The 19,785-nt window shown below is 37.8% G+C and overlaps 1 protein-coding gene across 3 annotated transcripts in view; it reads left to right on the top strand.

Moving 5' to 3' along the window:
- ATP2B1 (ATPase plasma membrane Ca2+ transporting 1) overlaps window positions 1–19,785 on the top strand; it is a 71,073-nt gene that overhangs the window by 37,810 nt on the left and 13,478 nt on the right. For all 3 annotated transcript variants that reach the window (XM_034644143.1, XM_034644142.1, XM_034644144.1), the window contains exons 10-17: window positions 975–1,216; window positions 3,719–3,956; window positions 8,435–8,614; window positions 9,271–9,358; window positions 9,730–9,836; window positions 16,744–16,935; window positions 17,177–17,390; window positions 17,830–18,041. In XM_034644143.1, coding sequence (XP_034500034.1) covers window positions 975–1,216; window positions 3,719–3,956; window positions 8,435–8,614; window positions 9,271–9,358; window positions 9,730–9,836; window positions 16,744–16,935; window positions 17,177–17,390; window positions 17,830–18,041 — 1,473 coding nt within the window. The remainder of the gene's footprint in view (window positions 1–974; window positions 1,217–3,718; window positions 3,957–8,434; window positions 8,615–9,270; window positions 9,359–9,729; window positions 9,837–16,743; window positions 16,936–17,176; window positions 17,391–17,829; window positions 18,042–19,785) is intronic.

Genomic DNA, 19,785 nt, shown 5'->3' with positions numbered 1-19,785 from the left:
TTCAACTTAAATGAATGTGTTCTTATATATGCTTGCTATATGCTCTGGTTTCTCAGTAGATCCTACCAATGAGATCATCCTTAGACCTTTTGAAACGAACTCAATAAAGTAATTCTAGACTTTGTGCTGCCTTAGAATAAAATATTTTTAACTTTGTAAGTTAAAAGTCTTATTTGCAACATAAAGTATAGAATTGCTGGAATTGGTATGTGTTCTAGTGATTTATGGATGAAGACCATGAACAGAATTAATATTAATAGTTTGTCTAGTGAAAATATGCATGAATCGGATTATTAGACTGAAAAGTTATGGGATCCTGGTTCTGGATCTAGCTTTGGCTTTTACTAGTGAAAGTCTGAGCTTTACATTCTTCAATTGTTAAGTAGAGATGATCACATCTGGCCTTACTACTGTAGTGATAATTATATATAAGATGGTATTTGTGAAGATATGATGAAGGAAATAAAGCTTTTATATATATTTAAGGCAACAGTGCTTTATTTTAATACATACACTTTTAAGTTTAAAAACTTGTATAGTAGATTTAATTTTGAATTAATTTAACCTAAATGTTCAGTGAAAACAGGAAGAGCAAAGGAAGGGAATTAAAATTTATTAAATCTCACTATGTGTCAGGAACCAACTTTAAACTTTACATGCCTTATCTCACTTAATTCTTGGGTCGTAAATGCACCTGTTTTCCAGATGCTGAAACCAAGGACCACAGCGGTGGGGTAACTTGCCAGAAATTCACGTAGCTAGTAACTGGCAGGGCTGAGATTGGAATCCATGTCATTTTCGCCCCCAGAGATCCTTCCTACCATACCTTTTTGTGTCCCTCTTTGAAATGCTGATATTACTAGAAGTTTCCTATATAGTTTTGTTTTAGAATGTCGCATTCTATTTTACAGTATAAGTTAAACTGTCATAGAGAAACAAGATGATACTAGCTTCTAAACCTTTTTCTCTTATAGCCACCAGAGAAAGAGGGTGGATTACCTCGTCATGTTGGTAATAAAACTGAATGTGCCTTGTTGGGACTTCTTTTGGATTTAAAACGAGATTATCAGGATGTTAGAAATGAAATACCAGAAGAAGCACTGTACAAAGTCTACACCTTCAATTCTGTTAGGAAGTCCATGAGTACTGTCCTGAAAAATTCAGATGGAAGTTATCGAATATTCAGCAAGGGTGCATCTGAGATAATTCTGAAAAAGTAAGAGTAAAATGCTTAGATGAATGAATTGCTCACTATAGTTGCTTTATGGAATACCTACTATGTTGTTATTGTTGCTATTTCCTTTTTTGTGAACATCAGGCATCTGATAGGACCTCAGAGCTTTTCGGTATATTTTAATGGTATCTAGATATTTACCCATGGTATTCTGCCATTTTTGTACTTCCGCTGCTTTTATTTCATAGTGTTTTGCTGTAGGGAAATTGTGCCCATTACATTCAGTCCGGTAGACCTAATAAAGTAAACCTTGATCTTTGCTCTTAGACATGTTGATTCTGTTGTTACAGAGGATCGTGAAAAATAAAGGCCTCGTGGGAAGAAAAGCTCAAGTCTAGATCTTCAATACTACATTGTAGATAGTGAGCTCGAAAAATGTGATGAATGAATTATAGAAAAGTTTTTAGAATAGCAGAGCATTAACACTAGGTCTTAAGAATTCTTTTATATCAGTGAGGTTTTACGTCTGTGCTGCTGCATTGTGGTATTTAAGTATCTCCTGTCATTTTGAATGGTCGTCTTTCTCTTTTACCGTCCTCTTACAGACAAGTAGTTTCAATTTTGACATTACACACTTACGTATAATTTCCCTAATGTTTATGTTATTATAGGTGTTGAAATTATTTTGGTTTCCTTAATTCCAGTAGAGAATTTAAAAACACAATTTAAGAACAGCCTGGGAGAATTAGAGCTCATTTAACTTCTAACATTTAAAGTATTTTTACTTTTAATTTGCTTATATGTAGATTATAATCCAATGTTATCTTAATGAACACTTGACAGATTATATTCTAACAGCTTTAAGAGACAGGTCTATAAATAAATTACTGAAACGGCAGCACATGACAGATGGTTACAGAGTTTTAAGATGAGATCATTGTCATATGAAAGATGTGGCACTTCAGATAGGTTTTGGTATGAAGTAAGAACATCAAGGTGAAGGAAGCCACATCAAAGGAAAGGAGATGGGAATACACGGGCCATATTGGGGAGGTAGCTAGTTGCATAGTTTAGCTGGGTAGTAATGGGCCTTTGTGACACACAGGCCACATAGAGCCTTCTTCCTTTTATTGAAAACTTGGTTATCTGATGTCAATGTGAAAGATTATAAATCTGTCTCATCCACCTCTTGCTGAATAGCAGATAGGTGATACAGGAAAGATTTTTGAATTAAACCAATCAAGCTTTTTGACCACGAACTCTGCAACAGTGGAATAAAATGATGCATGTGAAACATCGAGCTTGGAGTCTGATAGATAATAGTCCCACAGTAATATTTACATTTTGTTGTAGGGGTTCTTACACGTTAGGCTAAGCAGGAAAAATTAAGTGGGCCAGAGGCTGTAGCTGGAGTATTTTTTTCATCAGGTTGTAGAATGATCAAATCTGTGATTGAAGATCATTCTTCCATCAGGAAGCAAGGTGGGTTGGGGGGAAAGAAAGGATGGACTGAAGACATAATAATTAAAAAAGCTATTACAGTAGCTCTGGCTTGAAGTAGGCCAGGAGAAGGCAGTAGCAGGGGAACGGAAAAGAGAGGCAGGAGACTGTTAAGCGGACCACTCTGTGGGACCTAGGAGCTGATACTGTACAGGTGGTGTGGGACAAGGAAGTGTTCAGGTGAGATTGTTAGATTTCCATTGAAATTACTGGGGCTGATGCTGACGCTGAGGCCGATGCTGACGCTGAGGCCGAGGAGGCAGCGTTCAGAGTTGCACGCAGTAGGTCTCAGGCGTTGCTGCAGCATCCAGTGGAGCTCCTCAGCAGTGATGGAGAGCTTGGGAAAGCCATCAAAACAGAAGATGTGGATTTGGCCATCACCCGCCTAGAAGCAGGAGGAGCTGGCCTCACCAAGGGAGAGGAGCAGAGAAAGGAGTCATGAAAAGTAAACTTTAATAGGGAAGTACATAGTGTGACTTTCATTTACCACATAATTAAAATTTTGTAGTTAGTGTCACTGAAAACAAAACTATTTTGGCATTATCTCTGTCATTTCAGTAGAATGCTAATTTTAACAAGAAGTTACATTTTTCTTTCATGGTTAAAACAATATAGGTGATGAAACAACATCTCAGGTAAGGGGTTGATTGAACTTGACTTTTTACTTGAAAAGAAGAATTTTGTGTTAAAGTTAATGCCTAATTCTGTACCAGAATGGACAGGTGTGTAGTTTGTTCTCCTCTGCCATTGGGGGTTCTTTGTGAAAATTTAAGAGCATTGCATTTCTGAAAGAGAAGGTTTAGAGAATATCTAGAGTAACTGATAAAGTGGAGAAGTATCAAATGAGAACCATAAAAATTAGAACAGTCATGTAAAGGGAAGGGTAAAAGCCACTGTGATTTAAGTCTGTGGAGATGCGGCATATGTAATTCACTAAATTCCAGATGTCAGATCCCATGATTTCTAGCCCTTCCAGATCACTTAAATGGCATTACCCATTATTTTTGTTAATTATTGATGTTTGGATTCAACATTTCCTTTTAGGTGTTTCAAAATCTTGAGTGCTAATGGTGAGGCAAAAGTATTCAGACCAAGGGACCGTGATGATATTGTAAAAACGGTGATTGAACCGATGGCATCAGAAGGCTTGAGAACCATATGTCTTGCATTCAGAGATTTCCCAGCAGGAGAACCCGAACCAGAGTGGGATAATGAAAATGATATTGTCACCGGCCTTACGTGCATTGCTGTTGTGGGGATCGAAGACCCTGTGAGACCTGAGGTGGTGAAATGTTCTGTGCTCTGCATGTGCAGAATCTTAACCCTGCAGGATCCAGGCACTGACTGGAGGCAGCTTTCTAGTAACATTCTTGGTGGCTTTGGGTTTTGTGTTTTTTTTTCCCCCCTGGGTGAATCTAAAACAAGTGAAAAAATAGTGCTTGGGATGTATATGCTATTTATTGGTGGTTTTTAATTAGGCCGCTTTTCTTTGGGATCTTGTGTCCTGATAGCACCATAACCTAGCACAGTGCCTTGAGCTGGGTGGGTTTTTCAAGTTGATGTTTATATTAAATAATAGGTGTATTAAGTTACTCATTTTCATGGCCTCTAGAGCAGCATGTTCAGTAGACCTTTCTTGTGATGATAGAAGTTTTCCATATGTTGCTCACCACAGTAGCCCCTCACCACATTTGACTACTGAGTTTTTAAGCGTGGCTAGTACAACTGAAAAATGAAATTTTTAAATTTTACTTAAATTTGAATTTAAACATCCTGTTCCCATATTTAACAGTGTGCATCTATACACTTTGGTTGTTTTCTTTAAATTTTTAAAGTTTATTTAGCAACTGCTATGTGCCAGGCATTATACTAGGATACCATAGATCTAAAGATTTTTGAAATCTATTCCCTGGCCTCAAAGAAGTCACTCTTGTGTGGGAATGGACAAACATGTAAATATAACCCCAGATGTTAGTACATTGTTAGATTGATCCAGAGGATGTTATATGGGCACAGAACATGAGCCCCCAGCTTTGTTTAAAGCAGTAGCATCTTTTTATTGAATTCTTACTGTGTGCTGGTTGCTATGCCAACTGCCTTACATCTGTTATTTCATTTAATGTTCACCTCTGTGACTTACTACTCTCACTTAACAGATGAAAAAAAAAAATCAAGATGTATAGAGGTTAGCTCTAGACCAAAGAACTAAACTAGTGTGTTCAAATCAGGCTTTGTCTAAAACATGTGTACTTAAAAGACTGCTATGCTCTGTTAACCACTGAACAGGTCAAGTAAGACTTCTGGGAGGTTAATTACCTGATCTGAGTCTTAATGGATGCAATGTTAGCTTTACCTCAAGGGACAGTTGTAAGCACATTCTGAGCAAAGAAGCAACATGAGTAAAAAGGCAAAAGCAGCTTTTGTTCAATGACTGTCAGCTAATTGATTCAACACCCACTGTGTAGTACCAGGTACTTTTTTAAGGAACTGGAAATACTGCAGTAAACAAAATCGTCATGAAGCTTATCTTCTAGAGAAGTCAGACAACCAAACTGACAAAATGATAGGTACTTGGACAGTATACCAAGTGAAAATATATCCTGTAAGGAATAAGACTTGGTCCCTGCCCTCAGGGGCTTTACATTCTGGCTGGCATATAGGGGGAGTTGGGAGGGTGATACCAGATACGACAGTTACAAGCGAGAAAAGGGCTATGAAGGATATGCTCAGGGTGATGAAATTAGGTAACTTAGACCATATTAGGAGAAGTCCAAGGATATGACATTTGAACTGAGATCTGATGGCTAAAAGGGAGCCAGCCATATAACAGCTACAAGAAGAATATTCCAGGCAAATGGAACAAAAAATTCAGAGAGAGCGCTGAGGGTGAGAAAGTATTAGCTATTTCAAAGATAAAAAGGAGGCCAGTATGGCCGTAAGTGTGGACAAGAAGGGGCAGATAAGATTATCTTTGGTCTTACAAAACAATAAGGTTCTGAATTTTATTCTAAAACTCAGTGGGAAGTAATTAAACAAATTCAGGTTGGGAAGTAACATAATTTGTGTTGTTAAACTACTGTTTTGGGTACTGTGTAAGAAATAGAAAGAGGAAGTAAACCAGGGAAGCCAGGAGATGACTGCAGTGATCCCAGGTCTTAGCCCTACATATAGTGTGGCAGGGAAGATGAAAAGGAGGGAATGATTTCAAAGTAAATGGAAGCAGAACCAATAGGAATGAATCTGTTGGGTTTGGAAATACTATTCTTGACATTGTTGAAGTGTCTGAAACATCCAAATGTATGTCATATAGGCATTTGGACTTAGTAGCCTGAAAGTGGCCTAGGCTGGCATATTCACCCAAAGGGCCCCAGAAGAGCTCTTGAGGAAAGAATAGCTCCACAATTAGATGTCTTACAGAGGAGGGACAGTCAGTCTCCTTGCATCACTAGGTGAGTCATAGAGGATACTACCAATGGAATAAGAGAATCAGAAGCTGCAGCCTATTTAGAAATGATGAAATAGCCAGGTGGGTAATGTTTGCCAACCTTCAGTCAAAAGGAAGCCAAAGTTTTATACATTGATATATGGCTTACCTCTTACCTAAATGTAGCATTAGGTCAGGGTATCTACACCTTTGTCCTTTGGAAAATAGATTGCTGTTACCATGTTCTTGGCATTGAGGTTGATGGAGAGTTTTGTCTTTTTTTAGACATGAAAGTGGCACTTAATTTTTTTAATATCACAAAATGAGATGGATGCTTTGAGACTAATGTGAGATAATGTAATACAAAGCAGCTTTCTCTGAGTGGGTATTCTGGACTGTGCATTTCTGATATAAAGAATTTTGATTAATTAGATATCTAGAATAAATCCAGCTTTATTGAATTTGCATAGGTACTTGAACAAGGTAATTGGGTTCTCCTCAATTTCTTATCTGTAAAAGTGGAGGTGGTTTGTGAGCTTTATTTGGAGGTATTTGATGTGGTTAGTGGGTCATTAATAAATGTTAATTTTCCCTTTTTTAATAATTTTTTATTATGTTATGTTAGTCACCATACAGTACATCCTTTTAGTTTGTCCTTCTTAAGTATATTTGCCACATGGTTTGAACCTGAGATCAGTTTCCCCCTGTTACTCATCGTCTCCCTATTCCAAATGATCTCAGATACCACCCAGTCAGTGCTTGGGTGGACAATTTTGGGTTACTTTTAATCTCAAATGAGATACCAGGATATATATTACATTTATACAGCAAACCAATGTTTTCAAAATCAAATACTGATTTTTTTAATAATAGACATATGTGCTATATGAAGACACAGTTTTGTCTAGATAGGCCATGAAAGCTGCTTCCAGAAACATTACATTTAAACTGTATTTACAGTAGAAGTTATAAACCATCAGCCTGCAAGGCCAAATTTAGCCTTCAGTCAAATTTTCCTTGGACCCTGTGGGGGTGTGTGTGTGTGTGTTTAAAGCATTATGTATTGAGAGAGCATACACAAATGTAGACTTCTGCTTTCTCTTGAAGTGGTAGGTTCTGTCAACATTGGGCATTTATTCCACCATAGTAAAAAAAATAGACTGAAGCCAAATAGCTTTCTCCATTAGTGTTGGGTTTGTAACTGTCAGTGTTTTTCTCATTTATGTTACCTGCATGGCCCTAAAAGCATTTGTGTTTGCAACCTCTGCTCCGGCGAAATCAGTAAGGATTTCCTGGTTAGAAAAGAGCAGGAAGTATTTTCTAGGCAAAGGGAATTGCCAGAAGCAGAGACACAGAAACAGTATATAGATTATTCATCCATCATGTTGTGTCATAGAGAAAAATTTCTGATAAATCTAGAAAGCTACCTTGAAGTTCAGATGTGATACTCTATTATACTAAGAACTTTGCGGCTTATAGTGTAACAGTAGAGGAATCGTCATGTATTCATAAGAAAATCTATTAGAAAAATAATTCTACCATCAGGTATATCAGATGTTTTACAGGAGGAACAAACATAAAGACAGGGATACCAGTTACAAAGCTATTTCAGTAGTTCAGGCAACAAGCAGGGGAGACAAGGTGCAGGGAAGGTTTGAGGTAGAATGCACAGGACTCATTGTCCTTTAAAGATGGATAGAGTAAGAGAGATTGGAAGATGACAGATGACCCCTAGGTTTCTGTTAGGTAGGTTTTAAAAAACATAGTCCCCTTTTTGGACACCCAGATTCCACTGTCCCCTTCTCTGATGGAATTATGAATCCAGCACTCACGATGAGGTAGGAGAAAGATGTAGGTTTGAAAATTATTAGCACTTACATGACAGTTAAAACTACAAGAATAAGTGAAGTAATCCTTAAAAGATACAGAGTGGGGGGAAAGAAAAAGTGAGCCACCTATAACCCTAAGGAACACACCAACATTTTACTCTGGCGTTGTTTGGCCGGTGAACCCAGAAAGGTAGAAAGCCAACCAGAAAAGAATTGCATAGTGGTTGGGGAGGGGGGCATTTTAAAAAGCCTTTGGTATATAAATAATGCAAACAAATTAAGTAGGATCACAACTGAAAATGAAGCCTGAACTAGGACTGTGGCTGTGGGAGAGGAAAGAAGAGATTATTGGGAGTAATTAAAGAAATATTGAATATCTTTAGATGAAAGTAAAATTGTCATTATTTGTGGGACTGTGCAGTAATGTGTTATTTGTTCAGTGGAGGTTTTTCCCCCTTTGGAAATTCTTTCTTTCTTTCGTAATACGAATTTTTCTTTGTAAACCAGGTACCAGAGGCCATAAAGAAATGTCAGAGGGCTGGAATTACTGTGCGGATGGTCACTGGTGATAATATTAATACTGCTCGGGCGATTGCCACCAAATGTGGTATTTTACATCCTGGTGAAGATTTTCTGTGCCTAGAAGGTAAAGATTTCAACAGAAGAATACGAAATGAAAAAGGAGAGGTAAGGGTTTCTTTAGTTTTTGTGTTGATGTATTTTTCGTATAACATATAGAATATGCACTGTGCGTTAGGAATCGCACATGAAGAAATGCAGCCTGCAGCTAAGAAGCAAAAACACTAACATTATGGAAGTGAAAGAGACTAGTGATCTAGAAATTTCTTCTATAGGGAGTGAGCACTTCTTTTTTTTTTTCCTAGTCTTGGCCAATTTCAGAAGTATAATACGTATGAGTGAGTGTGGGAGGAAGTTTGAAAAGGCTGATACAGAGCATATTTTAAGGCAACTCAAACTCTGCGCTTTTTATACTATGTTAAGGAGTTTTTATTTTCATAGGCAGTGGGAAGATTTTTAAAATTTGATCTTAAAATGATATGTATATATAATAGTGGTTCTCAACCTTGAGTATGCATTAGAGTAACCTAAAGAGCCTTTTAAAACCGCTGATTGCTAGGCCCCCAACCCAGAGGATTTGATAAGATGATAGGCTTGGGGCCTTGCTAAAAAAAAATTGCATTTCTGACAAGTTCCCTCGAATTGCTGATGGTGCTGGTCTGTTCACCACGCTCTTGAGAATTGCTGATACATATGCCAGAGAGCTAATTTGGGAATTATAAAACTAGGTTTGGATATATTTTAACTTTCACAAACATTTATAGATTGAGCAAGAGCGGATAGACAAGATTTGGCCAAAGCTTCGAGTACTTGCAAGATCATCTCCTACTGACAAACATACACTGGTTAAAGGTGAGTCGATTTTACAGTTACTTCACAATTTGTTGATACAGAAATGTGTTCTGTTATCCGAAGTAGTAATAGATATTGAATAATAGATTGGATCTTGGATATTATCTTTTCCAATAAAATCTAAATACATTTCCTTTTGACACCTCCCGTGAACTGTGTTTATCTTCATTAAAACAGTTTATTGTTCCTAGGGTAGCCTTAGTTTCTGGACTTGGTCCTTATCGAACATCTCAGCAGTTTCCATTTCTCTATATTTGTTTGTTTATTTTTAACCTCAAGTCTGTAAAACTGGCTGGTCAGGATACTCTGCAGAATCACCTTATTGATTAAAGGGGATATTTTTACAGCACAAATATTTACTTTTGTTTCAGGTATAATTGATAGCACTGTGTCAGAACAACGCCAGGTTGTAGCTGTAACTGGTGATGGTACAAATGATGGCCCAGCACTAAAGAAAGCTGATGTTGGATTTGCGATGGTAGGAACTTAAACCTATTAAGTATTCGGATGTAATTTACTGGCTGAATTGTTTGTTACTAGATTGCTATTGGCTTTTTTTTTATTTGAGAAGCAGCGTGGGGGGGAGGAGCAGAGGGAGAGGGAGAGGCAGACTCCCTACTGAGCAAGGAGCCTGACACTAGGCTGGATCCCAGGACCCTGAGATTATGACCTGAGCCAAAGTCAGGCACTTAACCAACTGAACCACCCAGGCGCCCCACTATTGATTTTAAACACTGTCCTTCAAGATTTGAGTGAAAATGTATGTGCTAAATTGGTTCGTAAGTCTGAGTAGTTTGTAACCATGTTCGTTTGATGCAGTGAAATCTGGCTAGAAGAAGACTCCTGAAGAACTAGAACATCATACGTTTACTTTGTATGCCACAAAATATATAAATATCTGTCATCTGATCTGAACCTTACAACAGTCCTCTTAAGCAGGAGACAGTCTTTTGAACGGGAGAGAAAATGTACGTGTGTGTGTGTGTGTGTGTTTAGTTAAAAATATAATTGAGAATCTTCTTTCAACTGAAGGTGTCTGTTAAGAGTAAACTGAATGTCATTATTTCATATATAATAGCTGTAATCCTTTTCTGATTGGAAAAAAAATCTACTCCCTCCCCCACAATTCTTCAGTTTAGATTTTATTACTTAAAGTGCTAGAAAATGTCAGCATTTCATTATTATTTTCTTATACTCTAGCCATAGTACTGATGAAGTATTTACTATAAAATTGATATCATGAAATACAGATGCTACATAAATGTTTAATGATTGAAATTAGGTTGTTTTATATCTCTGAATCGATTTCTTACAGCTTTTTAGTGTTGGAATGAATCTTTGTACCTTCAGTGCCATAGAAAACTTAAGCCTTCTATTTAATTTTCACTTACTTTAATTTTTTGAAAGCACAGGTCCATAATCATAAGTTGAAATCTAAAAATCTGAAAACTGAAATTTCTTTCCTAAATTTGCAACAGACTCATTTGATTCCAAAACTTACTCCGAACGGATGTGAGGAAGTTATTTGTCCCACTTAACGTGAACAATCATAGCCATTGTATAGATATTAATATGTTTTTATGGGGTGCTAACCCCTCTGGGAAAATCTGTGATAGAAGATAAGTGCCTCATTATCTTTCTAAAATGTGGGAGACTTGAATTCTGAAACATAGTCTGGCCCCACAGGTTTCAGATACAAGAATACTTATGTGTACCAATGTTCGTATAATTTGTCCCCTTGATATTGTGCTGCTAAAATAGGGGTTTAGCAGGGGCGCCTGGGTGGCACAGCGGTTGGGCGTCTGCCTTCGGCTCAGGGCGTGATCCCGGCGTTATGGGATCGAGCCCCCACATCAGGCTCCTCCGCTGTGAGCCTGCTTCTTCCTCTCCCACTCCCCCTGCTTGTGTTCCCTCTCTCGCTGGCTGTCTCTATCTCTGTCGAATAAATAAATAAAATCTTTAAAAAAAAAAAAAAATAGGGGTTTAGCAGAACCGCCATGGTGGCAGCCTTTCAGCAGGCATGAGAGGGATGGAAAGAGGAAATTAGGTCGGTGAAGTGCTCCCAGCCAATAGCTGTGAACCCAGAGATCCCCGCCCTACCCTATTCCAGACTCATTATGGTTGGCAGCACACTTGTCTGAACTTCTGAAGACTTGTGAAAAGTAGCTGAAGGGAGAAGGAATATTTAAGTCCTGTTCCTTTGGCTGTGGGCAAATAGGACCATTGTTCCCTGTAGGAACACAAGATCGCTCTCCGCTGCTCTGAGCATTAGCAGGACTCTGACTGCGACTTTCATCAGGACAGCAGACCAGGAAGGCATTTACTTACAATGCATTTTAAAAAATAAACAGCTTGCTTCCCAAAACTTCAGTGTTTAAGGCAGATGCTAAGGGCTCTCAGTACACACGGGTAAATATAGTATCACAGATAGAAGCACAGTACAGTGGCTGCTTTGTTTCATTTTTAAGTCCTGAAGGTTTTAGGCCCATTGTACCACCTTTTTTTAAGGTAGCACATCAAAAATCTAAATCTGTTTTAGAAGACCAAAAGAATGATTTGAACTTCAAAGTACTTTTGTTCAGTCAGGCTTGAGTTTGCTTTGTTTGTTTATTCAGTTTTCCAATTTCATATTTTAAAACTGAAAAAATTATTTGGCTTGAGTTTTTAATAGATACCTGCAAGAAATTGCTATTGATTAGTCCTTGTTAAATTTGTCTCTTACTTTGCAGGCAGAAATAGCATTTTAGAATACTATCTATATATTCTCTCTCCATATATATATATGTGTGTGTGTGTGTGTATGTGTGTGTGTGTTTACACACTATTTAGAAAAGTCAACATTAAAATAAAATTTACAACGATAAAATAAGATTTACAAAAGGACTCTTAAGTACATTATTAGCTTGCAAAGAGGTCTGGCTTTCTCTGTATGTAGCCACTGTCCATAGAGTCCTTTCGATTGCAAGCCTCCATGGTACATTTAAAATATTATATTACCTTATGATATTACATTATTCTTACCAAAATTCAGCAAATCATAGCATACAGATATCTCTGTCTTCAAAGCCTGAATGCCATGATGGATTTCTATAACCGAATACATCTTTGGTAGTCAAATCTTCCCTAAGATAATTAAGATACTGTCTTTTTTTAAAAAAAACTTTGGGTTAATAAAGGATTTGTTTGTTTATTCTCCAAATATTAAGAAGCTATTTTCAGTATTCTGGTCCAGAAACATTAGAAGTGAGTAGTTGTCTCCTAAAGGTTCGACACACAGGGAAATAAATAATCAGAGCGTAGTGGCCACCAGTGAAGGACCAAACACTACACAAGGTGTGTATCAAGGAGGAAGACTGCCTAGAGAGACTAGGAAAGGTTTTCTGAAAGAAAATGGCCATTTGAGTTGCGGGACAGAGAACAGGAGGTGAGGAAGTACAGTGCAGGGACCCTCATGAGCGACAAGAAGTTGAACTTGTCTGGAAGAGGGTGTGCTGTTGGAGGAGAATGGGCTATGGAGCAGGGAGTATTGGTAGGCGGCACCTGCAAAGGGCCTTGAATACCAAGGCCTTGTTCCTTCATCCAGTAGATCAGCCCTTCCCAAGCTGACTTCCGAGGGCGTAAAAAGAAGTTTGGAGACTCACACGCATGGCAGCATCCAACTCAGAGCAGCTCATAAGAAAGCTATTTAACTTTTTCTGTTGGAAGTTCCCCAAACTTACTTGACAATGGAACTCATTTTTATTTGGACACCAATTAACATCTCAAAATTACTTTTTAAATTTTGAAGGATTTTGAACAAGGGAATAATGAGATTTGCATTTGAAAAAGACGGGTAATGATTAGAGGCAGGAAAACCTGTGAGGCTTAGATGTGTTAAATGTGGTGCACATTAAAAGTAAAATATTCCGATTAGAAGCTAGAGGCTAAAATTTTAAATTAAGATTGTTCTCTTGTTGAATATTTTTGAGAAAAACTTGATTGGAATTTTGTTTTTGTGTTTATCAACACAGTAAATGCATTTAAAAAGTCATGTCATTTTATATGACTTACTAAAGTCCCCTACCACCAATTACGTCTTCCAGCTCATTTTTTTTTGACAAAAGGAAACCAGCTATTTTAGCTGTTTGTTTCCCTTAATTGTTTGCCTCTATATATCTAAATGACATGGTGCTTTTTTATTTGTTTGATATAAAGCACTTGCTACTGACTTCTCGCTGAGGAAGATAAGGGTTTAACACTTTTACAGGCACACCCGAAGCACACCACTGTCACCTCCATAATGCATACTGCATGCTACCTGTCCTGTCATTCTTCCCCCCAGAATTAGATCATAATTTCGGGTAGACCAGGATACAGTCCTTATTGTGACTATAAATGCTGTTCTAAGCTGAGCTGCGTCATCTACCATTATGACTCTTACTTCCTTGAACAACTTTTTGTATTCCCTATAAGTTGTCTTTTTCATTCACTTTTTAAGTCTGTTTTTTTAATTTTAAGTCTTTTTTTTTTAATGTGTTCACGTTTGTGCTTAGTTTTTCTAGGTACTTAATAACAAATTCATCACCAGATTCTCTGTTCTTTACATCAGAATCACCTGGCACTTTGACATTTTCACCTTCCTAGAGATACCTTTTCCCAGACCTTCTGACGTGCCTGAGTGTGGACTCTGCCAGGCCTGCTACCCAGCTGTCTTGTTCTCCATACCTAAGGAGTTCCTTTTCCTCTCTCATGTTGGACCTGGTATTTCCTGGACTTGGTGTCATCGTCTGTTTTGGTTTACTCCCTCGTGGAGTAACACTGTCTTCTCCAACAGCTTTCTGAGAAAAAAAGTTTATGAGAGTTAAACTGTTTCATGACTTTTATGACTGAAATCTCCACCCTCTTCTCACTCTTGATTCTTATCCTGACTTGGTACAAAAGTCTCATTTGAAAATCAGTTTTTCACTGAGAATTTTCAGTTCATTCCTCCTTATTCCTCCATACCATTTGGGATTGTGAACCTCTTGTGATGTGTGTTTGTTTGTTTGTTTTCCCTTTTGGGAGATAAATAACGTCTTTCCTTAAGTTTCCAGTCTTCTGAAACGTAATGATGTTTTGTCGTAGAACAACTCTGTACTATGAAATAAACTCATACTCTTCAATATTTTTTTATACTAGTCTTATTTCATCTCCACCGTTTCTTCTTTTGGAACATCCACCCCCCCATCCCAGTTCTTGAACTGCTTGGACTTACTATCTTGTCTCTTTTTTTCCAATTTACCATATCTTTGTCATCTTCCTTTATTTTCGGGGATATTGCCTCAGTTTCTGGGTTTGGGGTGTTTTTTTTTTTCCTGTGATCATATATTTAATTTCCAAGAGTTTTTTTTTGGATCTCTAACTTCTTTGTTCTTGTTTTAACATTCTATTCATGTTTCATTGATGCACCTTTTTTACCTCTCTAAGGATTTGACTTTTTAAAATAAGCTTTCGTCTCTGCAGAGTCTGTCTCCATCTGCCTTTTGGTTTAGTCTTTCCTCAGATGTCAGGGGATTGATTCTTGGTTGCCTCTGCATATCTACGAGTGGAAAGCTGGAAAGCCTTGGGCCTTTGGGTGGGATTTTGTCAATCAGAAGTTTCTCAGTAAAGTGACCTGGCTTGGCTATTTTACTTCCTTAGTGTACCTTGAATTGAAGGATTTTTAGGTCTTTTCAGATGATCAGATTTCCCAGAAAAGAACCTTCATCTGCTATCTAGAGGGCACTCCTGAATACTGGTGTTCTGGGAAACAAGTAGAGAAAAGAGGGTGCTGGTCTCAACACTCATTAAACAGAGTTACTCTTAATCCCTTTTTTTTCAGTATAGCACCCCTATACTCAGCAGTGCTTGGTACTCCCCAGTTTGGACTGTCTTTGTCATATCGTCTTTGATAAATTAGCAGGCAGTCTTCTGCCAGGTCAGAGGGCATGGCAAATTGCCACTTGGTTGCATGGACTTGGGAAGAGGCCTTCAGGATCTAGCTGCCTTTTCTTTTCATTTCTTTTCTTTTTTTTAAAGATTTTATTTATTTATTTGACAGAGAGACAGCCAGCGAGAGAGGGAACACAAGCAGGGGGAGTGGGAGAGGAAGAAGCAGGCTCCCAGTGGAGGAGCCTGATGCGGGGCTTGATCCCAGAACGCCGGGATCACGCCCTGAGCCGAAGGCAGACGCTTAACGACTGCGCTACCCAGGCGCCCCTAGTTGCCTTTTTTTTTAATTTTGTTATTAACATATAACACACATACAGAAAAGTGCCTAAGCCATAAATGTACAACTGAATGGATTATCACAAGTTAGCAGACCTGTTCTATGCAAGGCAAGAAATAATTACCTGTACCCACAGATGCTTCAGTCACACTGTCTTCTAATCATTGCCCTGTCTCTCTGCAAAGATAACTAGAATCTTACATATGTATTTTGAGTCCAGCATCCTTTACTCATCATTATGCTTATGAGATTCATCTGTGTTGTTGTGTGTCTAGTTCACTCATTTTTACTAATCCACAACTTGTTAATCCATCCCATTCTACTCTTGATGGACATAGTTGTTTTTAGTTTAGACCTTCTAGGTACTTCTTTAAGTGTCTTTGGTAGACTTTCAAGAAATCCTTCTGTTTTCGTTTATACCTTTACCCCTCCTTCCAGTGCTACCTGGTGCAGCCACGTCCTGAGCCTTATGTAGGAGAGTCTGTTGTGCAAAAGAAGCTAATTCTCTGCTTTCCCTATTGTTAGCTTAGGGTTCAGCACTCTGGGATCTGCCAACCTACTTACTATTTGGTTGTCTCCTTTCCGGCCTCTTAAGATTTCCTTGCAATATCTCCTTTGCCACTGACTTTGATTTTGTGAGTTTTTATTTTAATATATCTTTTTGTGTGACTTTTGGGGAGGAAGTTGGGTTATGACTGTGTGCATTCTTCCTTTTGTTAAACCCAATTTGAACTTTATTTTCAGTACCTTATTCTTTGTTTGATTTTTGCTTTGATGGAGTATCTTTCTGAGAGATAAAATTGTAGGATAACTGTATTACCTTCTTTTACAGTAAATTTACGTCATTAGTCATTAAGTATAATGGTAAATTTTGGTTGATCGTATACTACCCTTTTGGATACTTAAAAGTTGTATTTTAGGGGCACCTGGGTGGCACAGTCGTTAAGCATCTGCCTTCGGCTCAGGGCGTGATCCAGGCGTTCTGGGATCGAGCCCCACATCAGGCTCCTTTGCTAGCAGCCTGCTTCTTCCTCTCCCACTCCCCCTGCTGTGTTCCCTCTCTCGCAGGCTGTCTCTCTCTGTCAAATAAATAAATAAAATCTTTAAAAAAAATTATATTTTAAACGTTTAGTCTAATTCACAGACTTTTTTTTATTAGGGTATCGCTGGAACTGACGTAGCTAAAGAAGCATCTGATATCATTCTCACAGATGACAACTTTACAAGCATTGTTAAAGCAGTTATGTGGGGACGAAATGTCTATGACAGCATCTCAAAATTTCTTCAGTTCCAGCTCACTGTTAATGTGGTAGCAGTGATAGTTGCTTTCACGGGCGCCTGTATTACTCAAGTAGGTTCACAGGGTTTTTTTTGTATTAAAACATGTTTGTTTTAAAGCAAAAATGTGTGTATAATCTGCCGTTTTAAAGTACTTAGATATTTGAATAACCTGAAGCTTAAAATTGTAGGTTAATTAATATGAAAATGTAATCCTGTTCTGCTTTTTGAGTTTTTAAATACAAAGGGCTTCCTGAGAATTGCTGAGTCCCTGAATAGTTGTGAATGTCTATTAGGAAACCTATCTTTTCTAGGATTCACCGCTTAAGGCTGTGCAGATGCTGTGGGTAAACCTCATAATGGATACGCTCGCTTCCCTGGCTCTGGCAACCGAACCCCCCACTGAATCTCTCTTGCTTCGGAAGCCTTATGGTAGAAATAAGCCTCTCATCTCACGCACGATGATGAAGAATATTTTGGGTCATGCATTCTATCAACTTGTAGTAGTCTTTACACTCTTATTTGCTGGTAAGAATTCAATGCCTGATAAGCTTCGGTTGTTTTTGTTCCAAGTTAGTATCATCCCAGATGTTTTAATGTTGCAAATTCTCCAAGAACATAAGTTGTTCTGTTTCTGACTGCCCATTTATCTTTACTTTCTCCTCTTTGTCAGTGGATGTGGCTTAGGGAAGCACTGTGATAGATAGTGGGAGGAAGTCAAAAGAGTCCTGATTTTTTTGTCCTGGCTCGGCCACTGACTTAGATATTGTAAATTTGGGGTTTCAGTGTCTACGTCTGTAAAAGAAGAGAGTTGTACTAGATAACCCCAGGTTTCTTCCAACTTTTCCTATGCTGTCATTCAAGATCAAATAAAGGTCTGGCTAGGTTGTATTATTGCATACTTTTCTTAGACATGTTCGATTATTTTGTATGATAATTACAAAGTAATACTTTTTCATTCTTTCAGGAGAAAAGTTTTTTGATATTGATAGCGGAAGAAATGCTCCTTTGCACGCTCCTCCTTCGGAACATTATACTATTGTTTTTAATACCTTTGTGCTGATGCAACTTTTCAACGAAATAAATGCCCGGAAAATTCACGGTGAAAGAAATGTGTTCGAAGGAATCTTTAATAATGCCATCTTCTGCACAATTGTTTTAGGCACTTTTGTGGTACAGGTGGGTAATTGGAAAAGATAGCTTCAAATTTGATGGTCATGTAGGAGATATTAGATAAGCAGTTAGCTTGTTCCAGAAATTGTTCGACTGCTACATGTGTGGGTCTTCTGTGTGTTGCCTTAATGACACCTAAAAAAAGAGTTTTAAATACCATACCTCAGGTGAAAATACGCTCTATTCTGAAGGTCCACATATGAGCAGAGTATATTCAGCTAAAACTATTTTAATTGCACTACTCATTGTTCATTCTGTATCATTACCAAAACTATTATAATTTTAATGTTATTTAAGGTAAATCTTCCTGTTGACCAGTTTCTAGTCTAGCTAGAGTGATCACTTTAATGGCTTCAAGCAGTTGATAGTAATTGTATGTCTGTGGTTAAGGTTATTAAAAATAATAGTCCTTGACGTGAATATTCTATAATTCACGTGATTCTGAATGCTGCTTCCTGAGTTGGTACATGCCAGTTTTTGATTTTGTAATACAGTTGACTTTTGAACAACACAGAAGATAGGGGCACCAACTTCACCCTCTCCCCGCCCCAACCCACCCCTGCACTGCCAAAAATCTGAGTATAACTTTTGAACTCCCCCCAAAACTTTAATAGCCTACTCTAGACCAGAAGCCTTACCAATAACAGTCATACGTATTTTGCATGTTATATATATTCTGACAATAATGTAAGCTAGAGAAAAAATGATACTAAGAAATCATGAGAAAATACATTTACAGTACTTTACTGTGTTTACTGAAAAAAATTCATGTATAAGTGGACCCAATTCAAGTCGTGTTGTTCAGGAGTCACCTGTACCATCAAAACAAGATGTAAAATTAAACAGTGAGCTTTTTCAACAAAGGAATCAGACAGTGATGGAGCTTGTTTTGAAATGAAGACTAAAGAATTTTAAACAGTTTATTCAGCTATAGCTAGTGTATTCTAGGTACCAAAACCCTAGACTTATTGTTTCTGTAATCGTTGTTTCTGTTTTAGCTCTCAGTTTCCATAAACTTTAGGAGAAAGGTTGCTTACGTGCAACAAGTATTTCTAGAAATATTTTATTCAGGTTTATAAAAAAGCATCGTTCATGACATGTTAAAATTTTAGCTTTTACTTGCTATAAAATTGGATTTATTTTATCTGTTTAATATACGAGGACTGCAGAAAACTTAACTGCTCTGTCTCTATCAAGCAAATCTGGTAACTTGGTTCCCAGCAGAGACTGATACACCCAAAACAGTTTAACGTCAGGTATCGTTCTTCAGTGCCTAATAAATAAGCCAGCACTGCTCCAAGTGTGGTTTGTGGACCAGCTTCTGGTCCATTTATTACAAGTCCACGGTGAGATAAGGAGCACGTGTCAGAATATAAATCAACAGCTTCATTAATCACACCGTGTTTCCGGGGAGGGTTTTTGTGTCGTTGCTGGAAGCGTGTGTGTGTGTAGTTGTAGCAGTGGTGATTCTGCTGTGCAAACGTGCATCGATTTGTACCCTGGTACCTGCTCCTTATCTTCTTGTCACAGAGCAGCGCTTGGAGTAGCGCTTTTATAGACCATTTCAGCTGGGGAGGGAAACATGGCCCTTGATTTACACATATCTCATTTTGTTTGTTTCTAAAACAGTCTAGCTGAAGTCTTGATTGTAGAGCAGTAGTACCTGAAGGGTATAAATTGTTAATATAATTTATTTATTTAATTTCTGTCTCTTTCATTTATTAGCTGTTTTTTCTTCTTACCTTTTTTT

Source organism: Ailuropoda melanoleuca, chromosome 15 (assembly GCF_002007445.2).
Source record: "Ailuropoda melanoleuca isolate Jingjing chromosome 15, ASM200744v2, whole genome shotgun sequence".
Taxonomy (NCBI): domain Eukaryota; kingdom Metazoa; phylum Chordata; class Mammalia; order Carnivora; family Ursidae; genus Ailuropoda; species Ailuropoda melanoleuca.
Note: the sequence above shows the minus strand (reverse complement) of the source record. Positions and strands in the feature narration are given on the sequence as shown.